The 23,476-nt window shown below is 46.1% G+C and overlaps 1 protein-coding gene across 1 annotated transcript; it reads left to right on the top strand.

Moving 5' to 3' along the window:
• The first annotated feature begins 3,457 nt into the window (after nt 1-3,457).
• LOC123027536 (motor neuron and pancreas homeobox protein 1-like) lies at nt 3,458-22,119 on the top strand. Its single transcript, XM_044438471.1, has 3 exons — nt 3,458-3,887; nt 19,817-19,977; nt 21,808-22,119. Exons 1-3 carry the CDS (start codon nt 3,458-3,460, stop codon nt 22,117-22,119), a joined length of 903 nt encoding a protein of 300 aa, XP_044294406.1.
• Nucleotides 22,120-23,476: the final 1,357 nt, after the last annotated feature.

Here is a 23,476-nt window from a genome sequence, read left to right as displayed (position 1 = left end):
TTCTTCTGAAAATGGGCCATGTCCTCATATGAAGAAAGCATGAAGGTGCTGCTAAATGCAAAATGGGAGACAGGAGAGGGAGGAGAGTTTTGGGCCCAACTGAGCACATCCATCTGATCTCACACTCTCTTTAGTCCCTCTCCCCGATTCCCCCATGTGCTCTACTGAACATGTGCCATTCAGCAGGGGAGGGAGGAAAAGAAATAGTACAGCCTCATTTCATTTGCTAGATGTTTAGACCAAGTAGCCTGATGACACACATCCACCCAGGTGCAAGCAAAATTGTGGCTGGAAGAATGGGAGAAAGGGGCCGCTGATCATCATTCAACCCCCATGCTTCCAGAGGGCTTCTAACCTCCAGCCAGCCTTGCTGTACATTGAGACTCTGAAAGGACTTTTGAAGACCTTTCCTGAAGTGAGAAGTATCCGGATCGCAGTGTGAATCCTACTTGGTTCATTTTTGATTGGAGCCATGGAAATGTGCCAAGCATCTAGTCAAGTGGCAGAAGTCACTGGATTTCGAAGTCACTAGGAACGGAGAATGCACCCTGTGTATTCCCTCTATCTGAAGTGCATGAATGTGGGTACAGTTTATTTCTTAAACTCCCTGCCAATGCTTTTGAGAATCTGTTCCTTGGGGAAGTGCTTGGAAGGTTGCTTCCCAAGGGACATCTCCCAGCTTATCTCTGTTCTAGGATTTTTTCCTTCCTCCTAGACTTTTGGAAATGTTTCCCTTCTCCAGTAGCTAATCACCTCATAGCTCAGGTGGCTTTTGAATGCATGGAGAATGAGGGACAAGAAAGAAGCGCCAACAGAAATTACTTGTCTCCACAAAGAGGAGCTTAAAGGCATGTTGCATGACAAACAGCAGAATATATTTCCCCTGGTTGTGTCTCCAAAAGAAAATTTGACACCTTCATCACCCAAGGGCCAGAAACTTAGAGAAAGGAAGGTAACAAGAAAGAGGAACTGCTTGTGGGTTCCAGAAATTGCAATCACTCCAACCAGTGGGGACATCTGTTGCTCACCTTGAATGATTTGGAAGTGAGGAAAAACTCTTGTCTTTCGGGGAACCACACAGAATTGGCAAAGGAGAGGAGAAGGGAGACCAAAGAAGAATATACCTGTTATGGAAATGAAGGCATTCCTAAGGTTTTGGAAGAGAGTGGAAGGTGAAAGCTCCATAACCTAACTAAGGATTGTAACCAATGTAAGTTCTACTTAGAGTAGAACCATGAGAATGTGTGAAACTTAAGTTAGACTCACACTGGTAACATTAGAATAGTTCCCCTGTTATTATGTGGTAGGATTCCAAATGACAAAGCAGCCCTGCAAGTCAGTGTGTTTAGGTTGGCAACCTAGATTAAACTCTTGATTCTGTATACTATAACTTATGTAACTTATACCTTGGAATAAAATAATGGAAATCAAATACATGGGCAGATGGTGCAGGGAGGAAACATCTACTGGCCCTCGCTTAAAGCACAAACCCTGAATAGGCACAGAGAAAAAGAAGCATCCTCAAACTTACAGCTGATTTGTCCTATCGAAATCAGTGGGACTGCTTGGAGAAAGCGGACTGTGAATGATGGTTAATGGAGACCAAGAGCATCTCCCCTATGAAGGGGTGCAGTGCAGTCCCATGAGTGTTTACTCTGAAGGAATCCCATTTTATTTACTGGAGACTATTTCCAAATAATCTTGAATAAGTAATTGCAGCCTGCCCACAGGAAGAAGGGAGACACAATACCAAAGGATGCGGAAAGAAAAAGAGAGAGAAAACCTGGAAGTAGTGAGTGCTTACGTAATTAATATTCATTCAATACACTTCTGTACTGCCTGATGGCCTGCTACCTGGGCAATTCACAAAAATTAAGATGTAAAATACAAGGAGGCAATTTAATATAAAACCTACATCCACTCCTTATGTATTATAAAGAGAGTGTAATCTTATTAAGCATCCAGAGAAACCTCTTGTGACTTCAACAAAAGAATTTCAAACTGGTTTTCTGATATACCAATCCGGGTGACTCTACGAAATACTGTGGGCATTTAATGTTTGGATTTAATTTTTGATCACAAAAGTATGTGCTATTCATGACACTTCTGAGTTCTAGATGGGCTATAAGTTCAGTGGAGATATACATAAATGCTGGTTTGGTTAATGGATTCTGGGACCTGGACATTATAGAGAGATAGACACCAGCATCTAGCACACATTTTGGGTTGTTTTTTTTTTCAATAATACAGCACTTTTTCCAGCCAACACCTCTTATATCAGCCTTGCCTGACCTGACAGCCTCCAGGTGTGTTGACTACAGCTCCTCCCTCCCTCCAGCCAGCCATGTTGGCGGGGGATGTTGGTAACTGTAGTCCAACAAGTTTTCATCCTGCTGAGACCCACCACTGAGGTGGCTAGGGCCCTGCCAAAGAAAGGCATCCCTCTCTTGCCACCTCTTGGCGTTTCCTGAGCAAATGTTGGGGAACCTGGTTCTTAGTTTGGGGTTTCTTTGTGAATTGTCCAGGCAGCAGAGTGAAGAATGACAGGTGTAGCAGGATAAAACATCTGCAGGGCCACAAATTACCCACTATTGCATTGCGTTGTCTTCTGGGCTCCCGACCAGCCAGTGAGGTTACAGAACAGGTCAAGCCATCTCTGTTGCAGAATCGGCCTCTGCTGGGAGGCGCGTGCTCAAGCTACACGGACCTCTTCGTCAGGGAGAAGCTTAGAACCGGGGCCCTAGAGCGATGGGCTACGCCGAATCTAGCCGAAGAGCGGCTGTCCTGAGGCGGGCCATTGCCCCGCCGAAACGGCTTCCGAGGTGGAGAGCCAAGAAGGCTGCGGAGCTGAGAACGAGCGTTCTCGCTTTGCGTCCGAGAAACGGCGCGGTGCAGCGCAAGAGCGCGATCACCCCCAGGCCAACGCCAACCGCACTCGGCGCGGCTCTCGTTCCTCGCGAGCGGCGGTCGCCGTCGCAGCTGCGGGGCGTCTTCGCGGAGGGGTCAGGCTGCCTCTCCCTGCCTAGGCCCGCTGACACGCTCGAGTCCTGCGCTCGGCAGCGGGCCGCTCCTGACCTGGGCGCCGGCGGCGGCGCTTGTTCCTCCGGTCCCGGAGTTGGAGCAAAGGGGAGGGGAGCCCACGGAGAGGCAGGGAGGAGATTTAAAGCGGTTGCCTCGCGTGGCAGGCGAGCCCGGAGGCGGGAGGAAAAGGAGGAGCCAGCGCAGCGGGAAGGCGAGTGGCTAAAGAGGAGGGGACGAGCGGGGCGCCCAGGTGCGCGCTCAGGAACCGGCGCTCGGCCGAGCACCCCCCCCCCCCCAGAAGGCACTTGCGCAGGAGGAGGAGGAGGCCAACAAGGGGGACCGTGGCCCTGGGAGGGCAGCCCAGTTCGGAGTGGCCAAGTGTCCCGCAGGCGTCCCAGAAGGCTCCTCCGAGGGGGCGGGGGTCCGAACTGCCGAGATGCAGAAGGCCATGGAGAAGTCTCAGAACTTCCGGATCGACGCCCTTCTGGCTGAGGAGCCCCCCCGGCCCGTGCGGAGCGCCTCCCCGGAGAGCCCCGCGGGCAGCCCCGGCGCCTGCGGGAGGACGGAGACGCCCTCTCCCCCGTGCGCGCCCTCGAGCCTGGCTCCTCTGCCGCCCGCCGCCTTCATCCCCAAGCCCGGCTTGCTGAACTTGGCCCCTCCGGGACTGGGCGGCCTGCCAGCCCTCTACCCGCCCCCTCTCTACCCTCTCCCTGCTCTGGCCGGCCAGCACCCGGCTTTCGCTTATGCCGCCGCCTTCCCGCACCTGCCTCAGCCCGGCGCAGAGCACTTGAAGGCAGCCGGCGCCCTTCCGCTGGAGCACTGGATTCGAGCTGGGATCATGGCCCCGCGCTTCCCCGATTTCCACGGTGAGTAAGAGAGCCGAGGCCCGCGCAGAGCCCGCGCGTCCCGCGCGCACGGTTTGGGCACGGTGAGGAGCGGTCCCCGGGGGAGCGGTTTCCACAGCCTTCGATGCGCCCCGGGAAAAGAGAGCCGCCGCCGCCCGACCAGGACGCGTTTCGCCTCTGCCACCCAGTGCCTGCCATTTCTGCGCCTGGGGAACACCTGGCCTCTTTCGAAAACGCCCCTTCGCTGGGAAGGGGACTGGTCAAAATGAAACGAAAATCAAATCCAGGTGAGGGGGCTGATTGCACAAAGAAATGCTGGACCTCGCTGCCACGAGATGTAGCAATGGTAGCTGTTGGCTTCCATGCCTTGGAAAGCCGGGGCGATCAGCCGGGTGACGAAATGCCTCTGAATGCCAGTTTCGCGAAGGCAACGAAAATGCCTCCGTGTCCTGCCTGTGAGTTTCTCAGAAGCTCTCGGCTGACCACAGAGGGAACCAGGATGCTGGGTCGGATCCTGCAGAGCACATGTCTCGTATTCTCTGGCACTGAAAACAACGCTGGGAGACTTGTAGTCCGCAGATATTGCTGCCATCACCATCCTCGCCCTCAGTTCCTTATCTGACTCTCCCTCCAGCTCTTTCCATTTGAGATAGGAGTGTCCACAGGTGGTGCTTTATGGGTATTTTAGATGAGTTATATATATAAAACTCATCTATATCTATATCACTCATATTTATATTTAACTCTCTCTCATATATATTATATATATATATATAATGTGATTTTATATATATATATATATATATATATATATATATAGTAAAGCAGTTTTTTGTGCAATTTATGAATAGTTTAGGATTTGCTGCACACCTGCAGCCCCCTCTTTTTCTTTCTTATTCTTTGGTGCTCTTCCAAGCAAATTTCTGGTAAAGCATATTTATGTCAGCTTCCTGAGACCTGATGCTCAGGCTACAAAGCCCATCACTTCAGACAGCATGGGATGATGGGAATTATAGTCTAACACATCTGGAGGACATTGGATGGGGAAAAGCTGATGTAAACCATCCTTTGCATTGTGTTTTATGCTGAGCAGTTTTATCAGCTGTAAAAACTATTGTGATTTGAAAGCTTGCCATTAAAAACAAACAAATGCAAACCTGGCCAAATGATACCTAGAAATGTGAAACAAATATTTCCCCACAGCCTGCCACATGTTAATTCTTCCAGCTGTAGGAGTGTCATGGGAAAATATTTTTGCACTACTGAAGAGACAGTCCTATGCATGCGTAGACATGGCTGACTTGGAAATTCTGGGAGACACACTTTGTCTAAACATGTGTAGGATTGCACCCTAAATTATTAGGAGAAACTGGGCTTTTAAAGAGGAATTTTCACCCAAAGGGACATTTTAAAACCACATAAAAAGGCATGCTGAATCATAAGTTTAAATAGACAGTTATTTAAATAAAGAAATGTCACAAAGCATGTCTTTCAATAGTAAATAATTGTATTGTAAAGAAAAGGCACTTAAATTTAATTTAAATTTATTTTGTAGTCCAAAACTACAATGTATTTTTACCTGTACAGGGTTGTGGGGGTTTTTGTTTTACAAATTCCTGCTCAGCATAAATCTGTGGAACAGGCTGACTTTGTCCCTGGTCAAAAGAGAATGGAGAACAGCAGGGTAGAGATCATACCAATTCCATTGGCTGGAACAATCCTATTCAGAGTTAGATTTAGCTGTGCCTTATCTCTCTGTTGTCAGACTTATTTCTGTGCCACCCATTAAAAGATTGTGCAAGGACACAAGCGGTGAATGAGTTGCAGTTGCTCTCAGAAACTTTTGTACTATGCCAGAAGTTACCCCACACTGGGTTCCCTGTGGGCAAGAACACTGTCCTGTGTCTGATGTGATCTTTGATCAGTCCCTTTATTGTGTGTTAGGTAGAGTGGCAGATCTTTTCCCTCACCACCCAGTTGGATCTCCAGTTACCCCAGGCTTGGACTTGATAAAAGGTGGTGAGTCTACCCAGAACCAAAATTTCAGCCTTCCTTCAATGATGGCCGTTAAAGCTCTAAGAAGGAAGTCCCAAATAATGGCAGACTTTCTCAGTGCAAAACCTTCCATCCAAGACCTTGAACTCAAAAGGCAGGACTGCTTGGAAAGAGAAACTGTCCCAGCCGGGTACCTGCAGGGGAAATGGTGTTTCTGACTCACAGCTCTATTATATTCTACAAACAACAGTTATAATTAAAGACACTCTGATTTATTTTATGTATGTACTGAGAAACCACAGGATCTTTAGGTAGGTAGGGCTCAGCCTTTAAAATAGCCTGGTTGGCCAGGTCTGCCTCAAATTCCATTGCTGCAGCTCTTAGTCAAAATGGTTTCCAAACTGGGACACCTTTTCTTCCGCTCCTGTGCCTCCATGCTTCCCTCCCTGTTTGTGCACAAGAACTTGAAAGCCTTATATCTCCTCAGAATAAGAGGTCTAATTAAGTGATATAGCACTAAGGTAGCTTAAAACAGGAAGGCAAATGCTAAAACACAGAGTCAAGAGGAGAGCACAAACAGCATTGGAATCCATGTTTGCTTTTTGAAAACTATGAAAACTAGTGACAAGCAGAACTGATAGGGTGGGGAGTCTGGATTTTGAGTTTATGAGGGAAATTCATGGTGGCTGAAGGGGTAATTCCCCCCATACTTTGTACTAAACAATTACCTGGGAGAAACTTTTAAATAGTAACAGCAGGCCAACTATGGAGCCAATGACTTTGACCTGTCCTTTACTGAAGGTCTTCAGGGAGAGGCTGGACAAGCCATCTGTTAGCTTTTCAATATCCAACAGGGGCTGGACTGAATGGACTAGAAGACCCTTCTCCCGAAGTCTTGATTTTTTGAAATGCAATTTTCAGCCTGGCTTTTCTTGGAAACAAATTCCACTGAGTTGGATGGAATTTACTTCCAGGTGAATAGTGATAAGGTGAATGGTTGCATCTATGCTATCTTCCCACTGTTACTACACCCTGATTAAGTAGAAGTGCCTTGGAAAGGAGGTGATTTAAGCCATAGTCTGAAGTATCTTGATTTGGAAGGAAGTGCTAATGAATAGCGGCTGAATCACACAGATGGAAAACTGGAATGCTAGGCTCTACAAAGGGGTACTGTGGCGGATTTTAGAGGGTATGTCTGGACTGCACCAGTTCCCACTTCTGGGACTAAACATTTGGACCAGCATAACTGAATGCAGAGTGTATAACCAGTGTCCTGCCCTGTATATGGGAAAGCTCTATGTCAGAAGGAAGGATTTTAGCCTAGCTTCCTTCTTTGCGTGTGTAAGACACAGTATGTGTTCTAGGAGAGGATCCTGTTATGTGAGTGGCAGTGTCCAAGAGCGTATCCCCACATCTACTGTTTGAAAGAAGGTCAGGTAGAGGTGCTCTTGAATAAAGATGGCAAGCGGCTTGACAAGCGGGCAGTGGACTGGTGTCCCTTCCCTAGTGGCCTTCCTTGGTCCTAGACACATTGTCTTTAGATCTTAACTGTCGCAGACCTATACCAATCTACTAGGAAGTGACTCTCTCCTGCATTCAGTGGGGTTTATTTCCAGGTAAGTGTGTTCTTCAACCTGATCACCTGGTGCCCTCCAGATCTGTGGGATTGCAGCTCCTACCATTCCAAGCCAGCATGGCCATTAGGATTGCAGTCTTGCAGTCTCGGTGCGTGTGTAGGGGCAACTGAAGTCAAGCAGGCAGACACCAAGTTAGCCAACCTAATATTTAGGTGAATGGCAAACTAGCAGAATGGTGCAGAAATGGCTTGGAAACCAAGACAGTGGAAGGGGTTCTGTGGATCCACAGCTATAGCTCCACTTAGCTTAGACCCACTGAAACCAATGACCCCAGTGAATGATTATGAGTAATTAATATACCATTACTAAGACCTATTAAGTCTATAGGAGGGCCAATTTGGTGCAGTGCTTGAAATGCTGGCCTGGGATTCAAGTTTAGTCCGCACTCAGCCATGAAGCTCACTGGGTGAATTAGGGCCACTCACTGCCGCTCAGTTTAAACTACCTCACAGGGTTATTGTTCTGAAGATAAAATGGAGAGGAAGAGAACTGTGTAAGTCACCATGGGTTTCTTGCAAGAGGAAAAAACGGTGGGCTATAAATATAACAGTATTGTTAAAAATTACTGTATCTGGACAGAGCTGTAGTCAACCTAAAAGTTATGTACAGGAGTCACACCAAAGAAATAAGGCGGCAGTTCATCTGGTTTTCAGGCCTTTTAAAGAGGCAATCGCCACCTTTAAAAAAAAATTATTATTATTATTATTCGTGTGTAAAAAAAAAAAAAGTCTGTGGGGCAGAGAAAGCTCAGGGCAGCCCCGCCTCGCGCTGGGCCCCGGCCTGGCGACAAGCCCTCTCTCTCAGGTGCAGCCCCGGCTGGCCCCGGCTCCGTGGCGCTGCTTGCGAGCGCCTTCCTGAGCGCGGGGCTGCGAGCCCGCCGTCCGCCGAGGGGCAGAGGCGCGGGGCGGGGCGTGAAGCCGGCCGGCGCGGGGGCTCCGAGCAGCCGCTTCCCGCGTCCAGCCCCGGAGTCGGCGCGGCTCCCAGCCTCGCCTCGCCTCGCCTCGCCTCGCCCCGCTCCTCCCCGGGAGCGAGATCTGCGCCCGACGACGCCTCGGCCTGCTGCCCCGCAGGCGGCTTTTCCCACATCAATCACTCGCCCCGGGGCAGGGGAAGTTGTAAAAGGTTTTGAACTTTAATCCGCCCCAAGGTCTCTCGGCACTTTCGACGGAGGGTTGCCGCAGTTAATGGGTTACCAGCTGGAGCGAAGGAGAGCGACTGTCTCGATCCGGTCAGCTCGGAGGCATCGGGGAAACAAACGCCCCGGGGGAGGAAGAGGGAAGGCTTTTTGCGTGCGTTTACGTCCAGAATTTATTGAATTGCTGGACTTCCTTTTACGCAGCTGGGTCTTGCAACACAAAATCAAAATTAAGACGCTAAAACAAATCCGCATGTATCTCTCGGGGGCAGGGAGAGCGAAGCCTTCAAGTCCCCTCCTGTAAGCTTTTCGCTTTTTAAAAGATGCCATTTGACAAACTAAGGGCTTAATCATAAACATATTTAGACAGGGGAAAGCCCCATTTTTGAAATATCGAAGCGTGGATAGAATTGAGCCCTAGCCTGCTTAAATTCAAGGACTGGCTTCTATTCAAAATAGGAATATCTCGTTAATTCGTTATAAACTGGACTTTCTTGCTTTGGCTAAATGCACTTAGCTGAGTAATCGCACTGAATCCAGTAGGAGTAAACGTGCTTAGAATGGCACAATAGGAGGCTCTGTAAGCCATATTTCCTATTCCAGCATGTCTGGGATGCAAAAGAAGTGGAATCTCATGAGTCCGAAAATTACGGTGAGCCATATGTAAATAGAACACAGTGAAGAAAAGTCCGGCGATGTGTATCGAAATTAGAACAAAATCTCCACGGCTTTCTAAAGACTAAAAACAAACACCATAAAATCATTTAAAAAATAATAATCAACTAAAAAAATTCAGTAAATGTTTAATGAACAGCTTGACATTCATCACTTAACACAATGGTCACTATTGTTAGTGCATTTTGAGGCCATTTAATGAATTGAATGATTTCTATCAATTGCTTTATGATTAGTGGAAATAGCATTCTATGTATTATCTGCTGGGCTGTTTTGCCACCCTGGAACTTAACTTCAGATGGATAAATATGGGACAAATTTCTATCCTTTTTTGTTTTTTTGAATTGGAGACTAATCAGAACAGGATTGACTTGATCCAGTATCTCAATTCCCTCTTTCATCCCTTAGTATAATTTTCTGTTCCCTTCGACATTTAGAAGTTTAGTTTCTCTGAGTACTTTTACTCCTATATTCTTTTTTAAAAAATCCAGATTTTTGTACCAGGTATCACGAGGAGGCATGATTACGACAGTTGGTGAATCAGTGGGGTGGAAGGGTGCAAAATGGCAGCTCGCAACAGCAGTGCCTGAACGGGGCAAGAAGTATGAGCATTAGATAGCAACATGCTGCTTCAGATAACGGTCATCTGAGGATTTGCTGCGATGCTTTTCTCTCAGTTTCATATCCTAACCTTTGTAGGGTGCCGCAACTCTGTTCTGGAGGAGCAGGGAGCCTATGCAGTGTAGTCCTGTCCTATACAGAAGTCTACTCAGAAGCATGTCCTGTTGAGTTCAGTGGAGATTAGTCCCAGGCAAATAAGTATAGGGTTAGGGTTAGGCGCTATCACGCACATTCATCTCAGAATAAGCCCCATTGAACTCCATGGGCAGTACTTCCCATAAACATGCATATGTGGTTGTGCTATAAGACTGTGATGACGTTCCAATTTACCCTAGCCACTAAAAAGTCACTCTGTTGAAAACACACTGCCACCCAAATGGATTCTGAACCAAATCTTTGCCGGAGAATTTCCTGGCTGAACAGCCACCCCAGAAAACCCCCGCTTGCTTTTGCTCTCCTGACTTGGTGCACAGACGCTAGATTCAGAAGAGCCATTTGGCTACCCCTTTGCCAGCAACATCAATCTTTGAAGCCCCCCTTTAAGCAGCAGCCCACTCAGCCCCGGAGCACCTGAACTGGAGAGGGGGCTTCTGCAGCTCTGAAGCCTCTTCTCCCATCAAAGGGCGCTGATGCGCTACCCCAGGGAAACTTTGTTCTCACCCTGCTCTGTCGCCGAGCTGTGGACAGCACGCTGCTGTCTGGATTGTGTCTCCGCAGTGTTCGCTATTGCAATAAATATTTGTTGGTGATGGGGCGATTCTCATTGTTTGCAAAATTTGGTTATGTTCTGCATGAATTGCAGAGATTCCTGGCAGGTAGCTCTCCTCTTGTGGCATGTTGGCCTGGGCTGCAATGCTGTACACACTTCCTGCGGGTAGGGTCCATGGGAGTTAGCGGGGCTTACTTCTTTGGCGCCTCCCTATGGGCTTACACTGGAAGAGTTCGCAGAAATGCAGGGTACCAAGGGCTCACCCCCCCACAATCTTTCTAAAGCTGTCTGCGCAAAGTGAGCGGGGGTGTGGCAGAGGGTCCCAGAGCTGGGGAGGGGGAATGGCTTCGGCTCGCAGCTGTCCCTTCCGAGAAGAGGAGGGAGGAACTTGTTCCTGGTGCAAATACCTTGTAATATTTCCGCTCCAGCGCTCAGGGACAAGCCGGGATTTCACGCCTCATCAGCCTGTCAATGAAGCAGGACCAGTATCTGTGTTGAGGGCGGGCTTGACTTGGCTTTTGCTATTAGAGGAGGAAGACCCTGGCAGAAGGCAGCTGGGGGGGGGGGGGGGCGGAGTGAAGCGACAGAATGTGAGCGCATCAGCGAATGAGTCCGCACAGGCAGTGCTGGGAAACTTTCTTTCTGAGGTATCTTCCCCTTGCCCTGCTGTCTCTATTTATTTGGGTTATTTGATTTGTATCCTGCCTTTCGAGCAGGAAAATGGCACCCAAGGGGGTTAACCATCATAGGTAATTCATACAACACATCCACTGAAAGTCGATTTAAAAACAAGATGAGGATTGAATAAAAACAGCACTCAACGCAACAGGTGGGTCACTCCCCCTCCTCTTTGCTCAGCTGTGTACTTACTCCCCTTCCCCCACACTATTTTTTAAATGGTAGTCTTCCTCATCCCATAAGGGGTGAGATCTTTTAGCCCAAAAGCCTATGCAATCTTACCTGGGAGTAAGATGCACTGAGCTCCATGGGACCTACTTCTGGGTGGAGGCGAAGAGAATTGCACTGTTAGTAATTCATCCTGGTGATCATGAAATGGGTTTGCAAAGTGACACACCTTGTGGAGAAAGGTGTGTGTGTTGGGGTGGGGGGAGCTTTTTTCTCCTCTCCAGAACCTGATGGTCATTCAGTGAAGCTGCTTGATGGGCCAAACCTTCTTTCTCAATCCTGCCAGCATCGCATAAGGCAAAATTCAGTGCTGAGTTGCAGTCACGGAGAGAACTGAGAAAGGAAAGAGAAGTTGGTAGCTGTTGCTAAAATGATAAGATAATACAGCTTTCCCAAGCCTAGCTAGGTCATAATACAACTCCCAGCATTCCTTGGCTGGGGCTGATGGGAGCTGAAGTTGGCATCTGATGGCACCCAGATCTGAAAGACGGATACAACAGAGCAGCACAATCTGGGAACAGGCAAGGTGTGCCTGTAGCTGAGGGTGGACAAGAGGGTCTATGCCTCCTAAAACTTACAATCAAATCATCTAAACCTATTTGCAGTTTTGTCCTTAAAAGGCCTCCACGTCAGATGAATTTTAACATTGACCTTTAGGCAGGTTGCAGGGCTTTCTCTCTGGCAGTTGGAGGTCAGTGTGGAAGTTCAAACAGGCAGAGAGGTTTCTTCCCAACAAATTCTGCTCTGGCTCAGCTAGGTGCATGAAAGCCCTTTCCTCCCCCACTGCACTGGCTCTCCTCTGATGTGCTATGGAATATGGAGACTCATAGAACCAATTTCCACACTTGTATGGTGTCCATGAATCCAAAGGTGCTTCCAGATAAGCCATCATCACAGTCTCTTCAGACAGCTAGTGCTAGGACCCTCTGCCTGGCAGCACCATGATGCTCAATGCCTGTGGAGCCTCCATAGAAAAGTCTTGTTTCAGTTCCCCTTTCTGAAAATCTATGTATTTGCACTGTGGGATCTCACTGGTTTCCCCCCAATGGCCTCCTGTGTGAAGTCAGAGTTACAATAGTAAGAAAGGTTTATTAAGGCACAATCCTACGCATGTTCAAAGAGGGGAAAATGTTCTGGGGATGCTGTGAGTGGTAGGATACTTCCCCCCCCCCATCTGAACATGTATAGGATGTGCACTTAGTGGGTTATGTATTTATTCAGTTTCTGTAATGCCCAAATTCTCATTTCTCCAGCCCATTCACAACCATAAAATATAGCATATGACACACTAGAAAAGTTTTGACTTGTGTTGGACCCGATGGTCTTCTGGCCCCTTCCAACTCTACTATTCTGTGATTCTATGATAAAATAGAAGTAAACAGCCAAGTTATATTCATATTCTCTATTTCTCTCTCTGGCTCCCCTTGACATTCCGGGGACGAATGCCTGGGTTGCCAGGAATATTGAATGGAAACCTGCTAGAGATTCAAAAGCCAGAACTACAAGCAAGAAGGAAAGGCTGAGTTAACATGGTGGGCTTCTCTGGGGACCACTGAGAGGGAAGCCGCAGTGGGCGCTGTGTTTTCACAAGGGGATGTGGGGGCATCTGGTGGACTTGCATCCCCCATCCCTTTAAGCTCCATGCAGTCCGATGCAAGTTCACTCAGAAGGCACCTTTAACAAATTCAGTGGGACTCACTCCAGGTAAGTGCGATAGTAATCAGAGCGTGTGTGATTTTCCCCAAGCTTTCTGGGCAAACCAACAAATGCTGCACAGCAAAGGGAATGCCTGGATTCTGCCCCGCTGCCCCTGTCCCAGGGGCAGCGACCAATCCTTGCAGCAGGGCCCTTCACCTTGGCACGGGACAAAAGGAAGAGCGCAGGCAGTTGGGATCTCAGCCCTTCCCGATGTGCCCTTGTAGCCCTGTGAATCAAACTCCCATGTTTAGCAGAAAAAAGTCATACAATTTCAAGTTTGGGGTGGTGTATTTTCTGTCCAAATATGCACAGGATAGGGTCCTAAATTAATTTAGCATGGCTAATTAATTTAGACAATATGGCTGACTGGGGAATGCTGGGAGTTTCAGAACTGTTTCCGTACAATGTATAGGATTGCATCCAGAAACTTGGGAGAGCAATGCAGGGAAACAACGCCTGGCAGACAGGGTGAGCTCGCAGAAGCTGAGCCGCAAACACTGCTCATTAGCCTGCTGAAGAGTTCTGTGAAACTTGAAAGCCTGCCTAGTCCTGTATAGTTAAATCGATCCAATACAATATAGGATGTTACCACCTCCCTTCTGGAGGTTTACCCTATATTAGCCTTCTCCAATCTGGAATGATGGGAGTTGTAGTCCAAAACACCAGGAAGGCACCAAGTTGAGAAAGCTTTGACAAACCGTTGATACTATACTTGTTTAGATATAGCAAGAAAAGGGGGAAAGGCTGTTGTATTTTTAATCTTGGTTTTCATTCATGCATCCACTTAGAAAAAAATCAGCTGTTTGATATCCCATTAGCTTTCATCATTACTCTCCTTATCTTCCCACTCCCACACTTGCTAGATGTACTTGCACATATATCTTCTATTATTCTCTATATATGTAGTATTTTGTTAGCTACTCAGTTACTAAACGATCAAAGTGGTTAGCAAAATAGTATACAAGTACAATATAATAACAAATGTAAATCTGTAAGTATGATTCATTAAGGCATCTCTCCCTTGTCTATATATAACTCCTGTCAATACTTTCACCATTTAATTTCCTTCTGACCTCAGTGTTTACAATCCCCACCCATCATATCTATTGCATATAGACCTAAAAGGCACGTTCACAACTTACTGCAGATGGTGGAGCAACCTCCAGTCCACGAAAGCTTGTGCCAAAAATAATTTTGCTAGCCTTTTAAGTGACACAGGTGCTGTTTTTGCTGCCATCAGTTAACTGGGCTATCACCTTCGAAGCAGCTGCAAATAATAAATAAATATAATTTTGAAAATGGAGAGTCCTATTTAGGACTATTGCTGTGGTTTACACATTCTATGAATAAATAAATAAAACCCCTATCTAGAAATTAGTGGCTGTACATAGCAAGAGCCAACATTATGCACAACACAACATCATTCACAACTCCACTGATTTAAATAGCATTAAGACAGGTGTTTCTCCTTAGATTTAGCTAAATTCTGCTAAATGTTTCTGGAAAACGATCCAGGAAGAAAATCCTCACCTCTCTTCAAGTCCAGAAAACCATCCTAAATCCAGCCTTCATGGGAAGAAGGCACATTTTTCTCCCATTATCATTGCAGATGAGTTTTCTGAGGCTGGGGTCATTTTTGATGGCAAACCGTCCGTCTGTCCAACAGCCTCCCTGGGTGATAAGGTGGGGAGCAACTTTTCTCTTCTGGGATGAATTTGATGGGGTCTTAATGACAGTGAATATACAAAGCCCAGGAATATGGTGACACTCCAGAGAGTGAAGACCCACCTGGTATATGAGAAGTACCCTCCAGTCGTGGAAGACCAGCCAATGATAAAAAGCAACTGTGCTGGCAATGGACAAGCAAGGGATCCTTTGTTCCTATGTGCAAGCAATCTGGCTGCCTGGATGATGAAACTTTTTAAAAGTGTGGCATTTTAATAATGATGAAACATATTATAGAGGAATTAGAGGAAGCATACAGCAAAGTTTCACAGAAGCAGGGTGATGGATGGCAAGAAAAAAACAGAAAGCTAAAACTAAAAGCTTCATTGTATCATGTAACTGAAAATGTACAGATCAGATATGAAGAGGATGTTTCATGTTTTTGCCAAGTAATAGGGGAAATAATAGAGATGCTTTGCTTTGCCCTGCCATACAGGAAGTGGCCAGATAGAAAATCTGCATGGATATACTGCTGAAATGGCAGACTACAAGAAAGCACCAAATTGGGAGTTGCTGCATTTCTGGCACTCGGGAGAAGAGGCTGTAGTGGCATGCTGGTGGGTAGAATGACTGAGACCGAAGCAGAAATATATTTTTCATGAGCACTGCTCATCCTAGTGCTCTCCACATGTGCTGGGTTACAGCTCCTCATCACTCTCCAAGCAGCATGAGGGATGATAGGCATTGTTGTCCAACACATATCAAAGCTGTCAGGCTAGGGAATGCTACTTTGCACCCTGGTTCCACCTGAAAGGACAAGGATCTTCTATACACAGTGAGAAATGTTTGTTTCCTAGGCTGAAAGTCTACGTGGTATCCTCCCCTCTAGGATAGCAAAATGAAAATAACAATGCAGTCCTGAGGCCATTGTCCAGAATGGGGATTTACTCCTTAATAAGTGTGTTTTTAATCAAAGACTAGGTAACCAAGATTGATTCCCTCCAGAACCTCCAAGTTTGGTGTCTGTGACTTCACTGTGCTGGGTAGGGCTGGCCCTGAAATCAGTTGTGATCATGTAGTTGATTATGGAAGAAGAATAACAATTCTGAATATTGATACAAGAAAGTTTCAACCCTGCTAAAGCTGCTCACGAAGTAGGCGGCATTCTATTTGGCAGTGTGACTTTCTTCCAAGCAAGTGTGCATGGAACCTGAATATGTGACCGGCAGAAACCAGTAGAACAAATCAGTCATGCTTTACTGAAATCATTAGGTACAATCCAGACTTAGATATACCAAGAAAAGACCAATTACTGTCTTCTGACCCAAATCTGCTATTTAGTAATCAACAGGTGTTTGCTTATGAAATTTCATGATAAAATGATTCAGAAATGCCAAGAAATCAAGATAGGTTACATGTTTAGGCTGAAGCTTTGCAGTCAGGATCTGCATTTACACGTTGAAATTTCATATGTGAAAACAAAATGGAGAAATTGGACATTTTGGTGAATTTCACTTCTTTCTGAATATTCATTTCCACTTTAGGCCAATGAATATGGGTCACAGAAGTTTAAGAAGTTTATTTGACTCATGGCTCATTTCCAATAAAAGTTTGTCATCTTTTGAGTTCTCATTGCAAACAGTGGTTTCATGGGGACTTGCAACTTTATTCCATACACTGAGGGGCTTCTTCACAGGATCGGTTGCTAGCTGCTACTAACTAGGGCCAGATTGGGACCACCCTGCTTAAGTATCTATTTGCTTTAAATGGACTGAAACAGCAAATCAAAAACAGTTTAGTGTTTCGTTTCCAGACAATTCCTTCAACCAGCTAGGACAAAGGAAGGGAATTTCTGTGGTCTGCTAGGTGTTGTTAGACTCCAACTCCTTTCAGCCTCAGCCTGTATGGCCACTAGTTAGAACTGATGGGAGCTGTACTCTTAACAGCAGCTGTGGGGCTACAGATCCTCCCTTGGGGAATTCACTATAGGATTTTTTTCCTCAGGAAGCAATTTCTTTCAAGTTACCATCACATAATTACACTCAACACTAGGAACTGGAGCAGCAAGGAGCCCTACGGCATAGATAGCTTAAAAGGAGGGTTTAAAATAAAGATAGTTAAACCAAGGAGGGCTAAAGGGCAATGCTCAGTGAAATTCCTTGTCAGATACTTTTAGCACCCATGTAGTGGAACCAAGGCTCACAGGATTGCAACACTGAGATGTTTTTTGTTCTGCAGGGATGCAGACATCAATGATGTTCCCCACCCACTAGACTTCTCTGGTTTCTCTGAACTTAGCTGCAATCCTCACAACGGCTGTTGGGGTGGTGGGGAAAGAAGTAAATTATCTCAGCAGCCACATGTTGTTCCTTGGTACAAAATAATTCTGCTTTATTCAAGATGGCTTCCAAGCAGAAAACTCCTACCACTTGTTTGTTGATATGTATCAATATGGCCACCTTCAACTTGGACTCTCACTGGGGTTGTGACTCCAGGATTTGTCATGATGAGCAGCTGTATTTCAGTGTTTAGCTGACTCCACTGACTTCTAGACAGGCATGTCTTCACTGGCATGATCAGGCAGAGGAGTTGCTTTTAGAAGCAACACTTTTCAGTTCATCTCTACATGCTGAGATTCCCTCCTTGGCAATAAGGCCTTGAGGTGTTTGTGAGATGCTTTCTCATTGATAGGTCAACTTCCTTCTCCAGAATCAACTCTTCAGTTTAAAATGTGTGCAGGTATCAAAGTTTGCACATTTGTAGAGAACTGTCATAATGTTTTTCTGGTGCTCTGTACCTGGCCAGCCCTACCTACTTTCACCACTGAATGTCTGTTATCTGTTTAGTCAGGAGCAGTAAACCTAATCCTGGAGGCAGCTCATAAAGTTGGTGATAATAGGGGAATCAAGCAGCCCCCTCCCTGCTCTGCCCCTGTGGGGGCAAGAAGCCACCCTCAAAGCCTCTTTTGTTCAGCCTACCCCTGATTCAGCAGAGCACTCCGATAACCACCCATTAACAAGATACATGCTCTCCAGTCTCTGTGGAGGAGGACTGCCCTTATCACAGCCTCAGGACAGCTGGAGGTAATTAAATACACCTTAGGCTAATAAAGGAGGTTTAATTTCACCAACGGAATTGATTGTGATTGTTAAAATGAACACTGATAACTTATCAAACAGGTTATATCAGCCTAGGCAATAAAGTCATTACTTGAAGGGAAGGCAGTGGCTTCAACATGTCTAGTTTATGTCTCCTCACAGAATTTGCTAGGCCTCATACATATAATCAAATGCCATTAGTAGTAAGGAAGTGCTCCCATAGCTGACCTTCTGTTTTTTTAATTACATGTACACTTCCAGAGAAGTAAATTTGATAAGTGATATCTAGGGATGGGCTAAAATGGTGGGGAGGCTGGAAAAAAAATGTTCACTTTCTGTGAAATGTATTTATTTTTCAAAGCCTGTATGGAAAGAGATAATATTTGCCCAGTCAGAGTGAGGGCATTACTTACTGTTCTTGCTCTGAACTGGCTTTGAGATGTGAGTAGCATGTTGAATCTGATCTGCTACATTGGGGTGGAACCTCTGATTCAGGGACCAAATCTGAACCTTCTGGGATTCCAGTCTGACCCTCTAGGTTACTGATGGCAAACCTTTTAGAGACCGAGTGCCCAAACTGCAACCCAAAACCCACTTATTTATCACAAAGTGCCAACACTGCAATAAACCCTGAATACTGAGGCTTTAGTTTAGAAAAAACAACTCGCAGCCAGACCAAGCAAATATCTATATCTATATCCTTGGCAGCAAACTGAGTGGCCATGTGAAAACTCGGGAGAGTCATGGCAAATGAGTCGCAGCTTGTGATGTCATCGCTTGGCGCCTCTACTCCTTTCCGAGCATGTGCATGGCCCCTATGTGCGCTGTTATCCAATGCTGGGCTGCTGGGGCGATTCTGGGGCGACTTGGCTTGCATGCCTACTGTGGCACGCATACCATAGGTTCGTCACCACTGCTCTAGGCTATCCTAGTTGTATACCCTTTTCCCAAACTGTAACTCTTTGTTAGTTTTCGAGCTTTTGTGACTTTTCCCCATCATTCTAAAATGTTGAAAATAAGGCTTATTTACTTGCAATAAGAACTTTAAATTATAACATGCAGGTGTTTTGTATTTTGGTTCCATTTCTTTTACCTTCAGCTTCAACCCTATGCTTTTGGTCCCATCTGCTGCTGGAATGTGGTCCTGAAGAGCTCTGACAAAATTGAATAGGGCCCCTTGGCTCAGAGAGATCCCACACCCCGGACTATGTGAAGGCGAAATGATATCAAGCTCACTATGTGTTCTCCCATTAGCTGGGATTAGGCAGCTCGCTCGCGCACTCTCTCTCTCTCTCTCTCTCTCTTTCTTTCTTTTGAAGGAATTGCCTATTTGAAGGTGATCAGCAATGAAACCAACATGAAAGGGGAGGTTTGGGGAGCTGTCCAAAAGACTGCTTTCACTGTAAAAATAGTCACATTATAAATGACTTATTTGGCACAACTCTGGCTGTAGCTAAGGTCGTCATACTATTACTATTGCTTACAGCCTCTGGTCTAATGTTAGCCTGTGAGATATGCTGCTACTTTGGTGTTTATGAAACTGTGCAAAGCAAACTATGCATTGATGGCACTTGGTAAAGGACATTTCAAAATGGCTGCTTATGAGGCTACCTGTGTAAAACAGCGAAGGTCACACAGGAACAGTTTCAAAACATATTTATCTCACACCTCAGATATGCTTGCAACAGATGATTTTCTGAGAGTTGCAGGTTGGCAAATGGCACAGCAAAGTAACACTTCCCATCAAGTCGGCCTGGCTTACATTCTTCTGGGCCATGCACACCCTCCCTGACTCTCCCTTTCCCTTTCAGCTGCTCCACAGTCTGGCCTGATGGGCAAATGCCGTCGACCTCGGACAGCCTTCACAAGTCAGCAGCTTCTTGAGCTGGAGAACCAGTTCAAGATCAACAAGTACTTATCGAGGCCCAAGCGCTTCGAGGTGGCCACGTCACTGATGCTAACTGAGACACAGGTACAGCTCAGCAGGAGAAGCTTTATATGAGAGGCCTGGGGAATGTGTGATGTTCCAGATGTGGCTGGACTGCAATTCTTATCAGCCTGAGCCAACATTGTGCTTGGTGAGGGATGATGGAAATAATGATAATATTAATAATAATTATGATGCACTTATATCCAGCATTTCTTATCCTTACAAGCACCCCAAGGCAGCTTACAATGTTTGTTTCCTCTCTAATTTAGCCTTACAACAACAACACTGTGAGGTGGGTTATGCTGAGAGTCTGTGACTGGTTCCAAATTACTCAGCGCGCTTCAAGGCTAAGAGGGGTCTCAGATCTCCCAAGATCCCAGTCCAACACTCTAACCACTATGCCATACTAGCTTCCCAAGCCCAACAACACCCAAAGGGGCTGTATGTTCCACATCCCTTGCATATGAGCCTCAGATTTGTCAAGTAAGTAGCTGCACTTGCAGAGGGAATTAATGAACCCCTATTTCCCCACAAAAATGCATGTAACAATCATAATTTTTAAATAAATTGTCTCAAGTAGTCATTCATATGCTGTCTGTTTATGTTTCATGGAGTTAAAATGGAACAAACAACTGGGAACTAGTGCTAAAAGAGAAAGGCAGAGTGTGGGTCAGTTTTACTGAAGTGATTTTGTTAGCCACTCTGGGTTCCTCACAAGAAGAAAGGAGACAAGATATAAATGCAGTGTGATACTAATGCCACCTGCAATGAACGGGTCATATCTCTGGGAGTAGAGGCTGGTACAGCAGGTGAGGCTTAAGTAGCCCTACTGACATTGGAGTCTCCAACCTCCACTGTCTCTAGTGTCTCTAAACAAGGTTGTCCATGAGCAAATCAGATTTTGTGGATTGAATGATGCCTATATCTTGTATCCCTCAAACTGACTCACCCCTAGAATGTTTCCTCCAGTATGTTTGAACCACCCTCTCTTTAAATTTCTGGTATGTTTGAACCAAACCTTGGTTCAAACTTTCCCTGGCAGGGTGAAGAAAATATGTGGAGGCCTGCAGTTTCATGGCAAAAAGTGCAGGCAACCTTGGCAGATAAATTTAATGGACCACAGAATTCTGTGAAAAGAAAACAGTTTCCGTTCAGCATAAAGAGAATAAGTACATTTTTGTCCAGTGGCCAGGAAAAGAAATAAGCCATAGAAGGTTAGGACTATAGCAAGTATGGAGAGCTTTAGGCCTGGAGACATATCTGGCTCTCCTGGGTTCCCTTGATGGACACATGCCATTTCTGGCTTTTTTGCAATCACCACCACCCCTTCTAAGAAATGTCTCTAAGACATAGTTAGTGGCAATAAGAGCTTTAAGCTAGAATACATTTATTATTTGCATTTTGGCTCCAGTTCTTTTGCCTCTGTCTCTGCTAACTTTGCATTTGGTTCCACCCACCACTGGATGTGGCCTCTGGGAACAACTCTGGAGTTAGATTTGTCCCTTGGGCTGAAAGATGTTTCCTACTTTGGCATTATGTATAGCAAGGAGGTAAAGCTGGTTCAGCTGGAACAAAGGAGAGAGATGTTTGCAGGAATGATGGAAGAGGTAATGACACAGGCAAAGATAAGATATATTCTAGGGCCCTCCAGATGTTGCTAGACTACAGATCCCATCATGCCTGGCCATTAGTTAAGGTAGTTAGGGCTGATGGGAGTATAGCATCATCGCCTGGAGGGCTATAGCTTCCTTGACCCTCTAAAGATTAAAGGACAGGGCAGAAGGTTGAAAGTACCAGGATGCTGAAGGGTTATTTAGGATTATTGTTCCAAAGGAATTCCTGCCATTGTCTTTGTCTGTCCATCTCTCAAAGGTGAAGATCTGGTTTCAGAACCGAAGGATGAAGTGGAAGCGTAGTCGGAAGGCCAAGGAGCAGGTGGCACAAGCTGAGATGGAGAAACAAAAGGGAATGAACAAAGCGTCTGAGAAACTGCTGTCTGGAGAGGTGCAAGGGCAGGAAGAGGCAGATGCGAGTGGTGGTGAGGAATGCAAGAGGCACAGTGCCAGCACACAGTTCCTGCACCACAATGCCAACACCTTCAGCTATAGCCCAGATCCTTCATGCTCGGAGGAGGAAGAGGATGTGCAAAGCTCCACCCACAGGGAGATGAACTTGCTGTTATGAGCAGACCACAGGCCTGAAGAGCAGGGCAGTGGGAGCATCTAGGAACTGCCTCTTGCCCACCAAACATGGTGGCGGGATTTTCTTCTGCTATTGGAAGGAAGGAAGGCAAAGACTGTGCCTGGGCTGGTGCCCTGGGAAACTGTGCCACTTAATTTATGTGTGTTTTGAATATATTTATCTTGTAATTGTTCTGTTAGTGTGTTTGGGTGGGTGGGTATTACCTTGGTATTACTCTGACCTTGGTGTAAAGACATTCACTTCAGCATATCAGCAGGCTGCTATTTGCTTTGCCAGCAATGGTTTCCAGGCATTTTCATCCAGGTAACTGACTTAATCGCATCAAAAGGATACTGGAAGCCTTCCACCCTGCAATCTGATACCAGTTCTGAGTCCCTTCAGCCCTTTCTGCTGGGGAACAAATAGGAGACTCCTGATATCATTTCTGCAACACTGACTGGTACAGACAAGAAGTTCCACCCTTCTGGCTAGATTATCTCAGTAGATTAAGACAAAAGAGTGAGGTGATATTTATAGTTAGAGCTGGTGGAATTCTGGTCCAGAACAAGGCAGGCTCATAAACTGGGCAAAAGATGGCTATGGTGCATAATTGGGAAATACCTACAGCAGAGGTGTGAAGCACCTTTGAGTCCAAGGGCAACATTCAGTTTTGGAGATGCTCTTGGGTGGGTGGAGCCAAAGGCAAAAGGGGAAGAGCTAGAAATCTCTGAATACCAGCGTGTTTTAGCTTAAAGCTTTTACTGCCAGTAACTAAGCCTTACAAGAGACATTTCAACCTTTTACAATGGGGGAGAGGAAAACTTAGATGCCAGGAAGGCAGAAGGGGAAAGGGTTGTGGTCAGAGAAGGCAGCATGGCCAGTTGCAGTACTTGGAAAGGGGGCAGATTGGGATCATAGGTGGGCTGGAGGTTGCGCTGCACCCCTTAACAATGATATAGGACTTGGCTAAAGTTAGAAGTATGGTGTTTACGGAGGCTGAGGTAGTAGGAATCAAAGGCTATATTTATGAACATTTAAAATATTAGTTGTTTATAAACATTGGACACTCAGTAACTCCTCTGACTGTGCCAGGGAGATAAGGAAATTAAGGTGAACACTGGAGTGTTATGTGGCACATCAGGAAGGATGCTTGGTTGCTTGACACACTGATTGGCCTTCACCTGGGTGGACAGGATCACCACTATTGTATGGGAACAGGGCGAAGCGTGTGCCTAGCCACAAGGTTCTGTCTTATGGCTGCCCTAGAATCTTCTCAGTTTGATATAAATGATGGAACCTCAGTGGCTGGTCCAAAAGCCTTTAGAATAGCAGGAGTTGCTTCAAGTAAGAAACCAAATCT

Source organism: Varanus komodoensis, unplaced genomic scaffold, assembly GCF_004798865.1.
Source record: "Varanus komodoensis strain SLA01 unplaced genomic scaffold, ASM479886v1 scaffold32, whole genome shotgun sequence".
Taxonomy (NCBI): domain Eukaryota; kingdom Metazoa; phylum Chordata; class Lepidosauria; order Squamata; family Varanidae; genus Varanus; species Varanus komodoensis.
This window is presented reverse-complemented; position numbering and strand designations above follow the sequence as displayed.

Bases quoted from the DNA above. Each gene is read 5' to 3' on its own strand.
- LOC123027536 (XM_044438471.1), top strand. From the start codon at position 3,458: ATGCAGAAGGCCATGGAGAAGTCTCAGAACTTCCGGATCGACGCCCTT. The intron at 3,888-19,816 runs GTGAGTAAGAGA...TTTCCCTTTCAG, and splicing joins GCGCTTCCCCGATTTCCACG to CTGCTCCACAGTCTGGCCTG. The intron at 19,978-21,807 runs GTACAGCTCAGC...CATCTCTCAAAG, and splicing joins TGATGCTAACTGAGACACAG to GTGAAGATCTGGTTTCAGAA.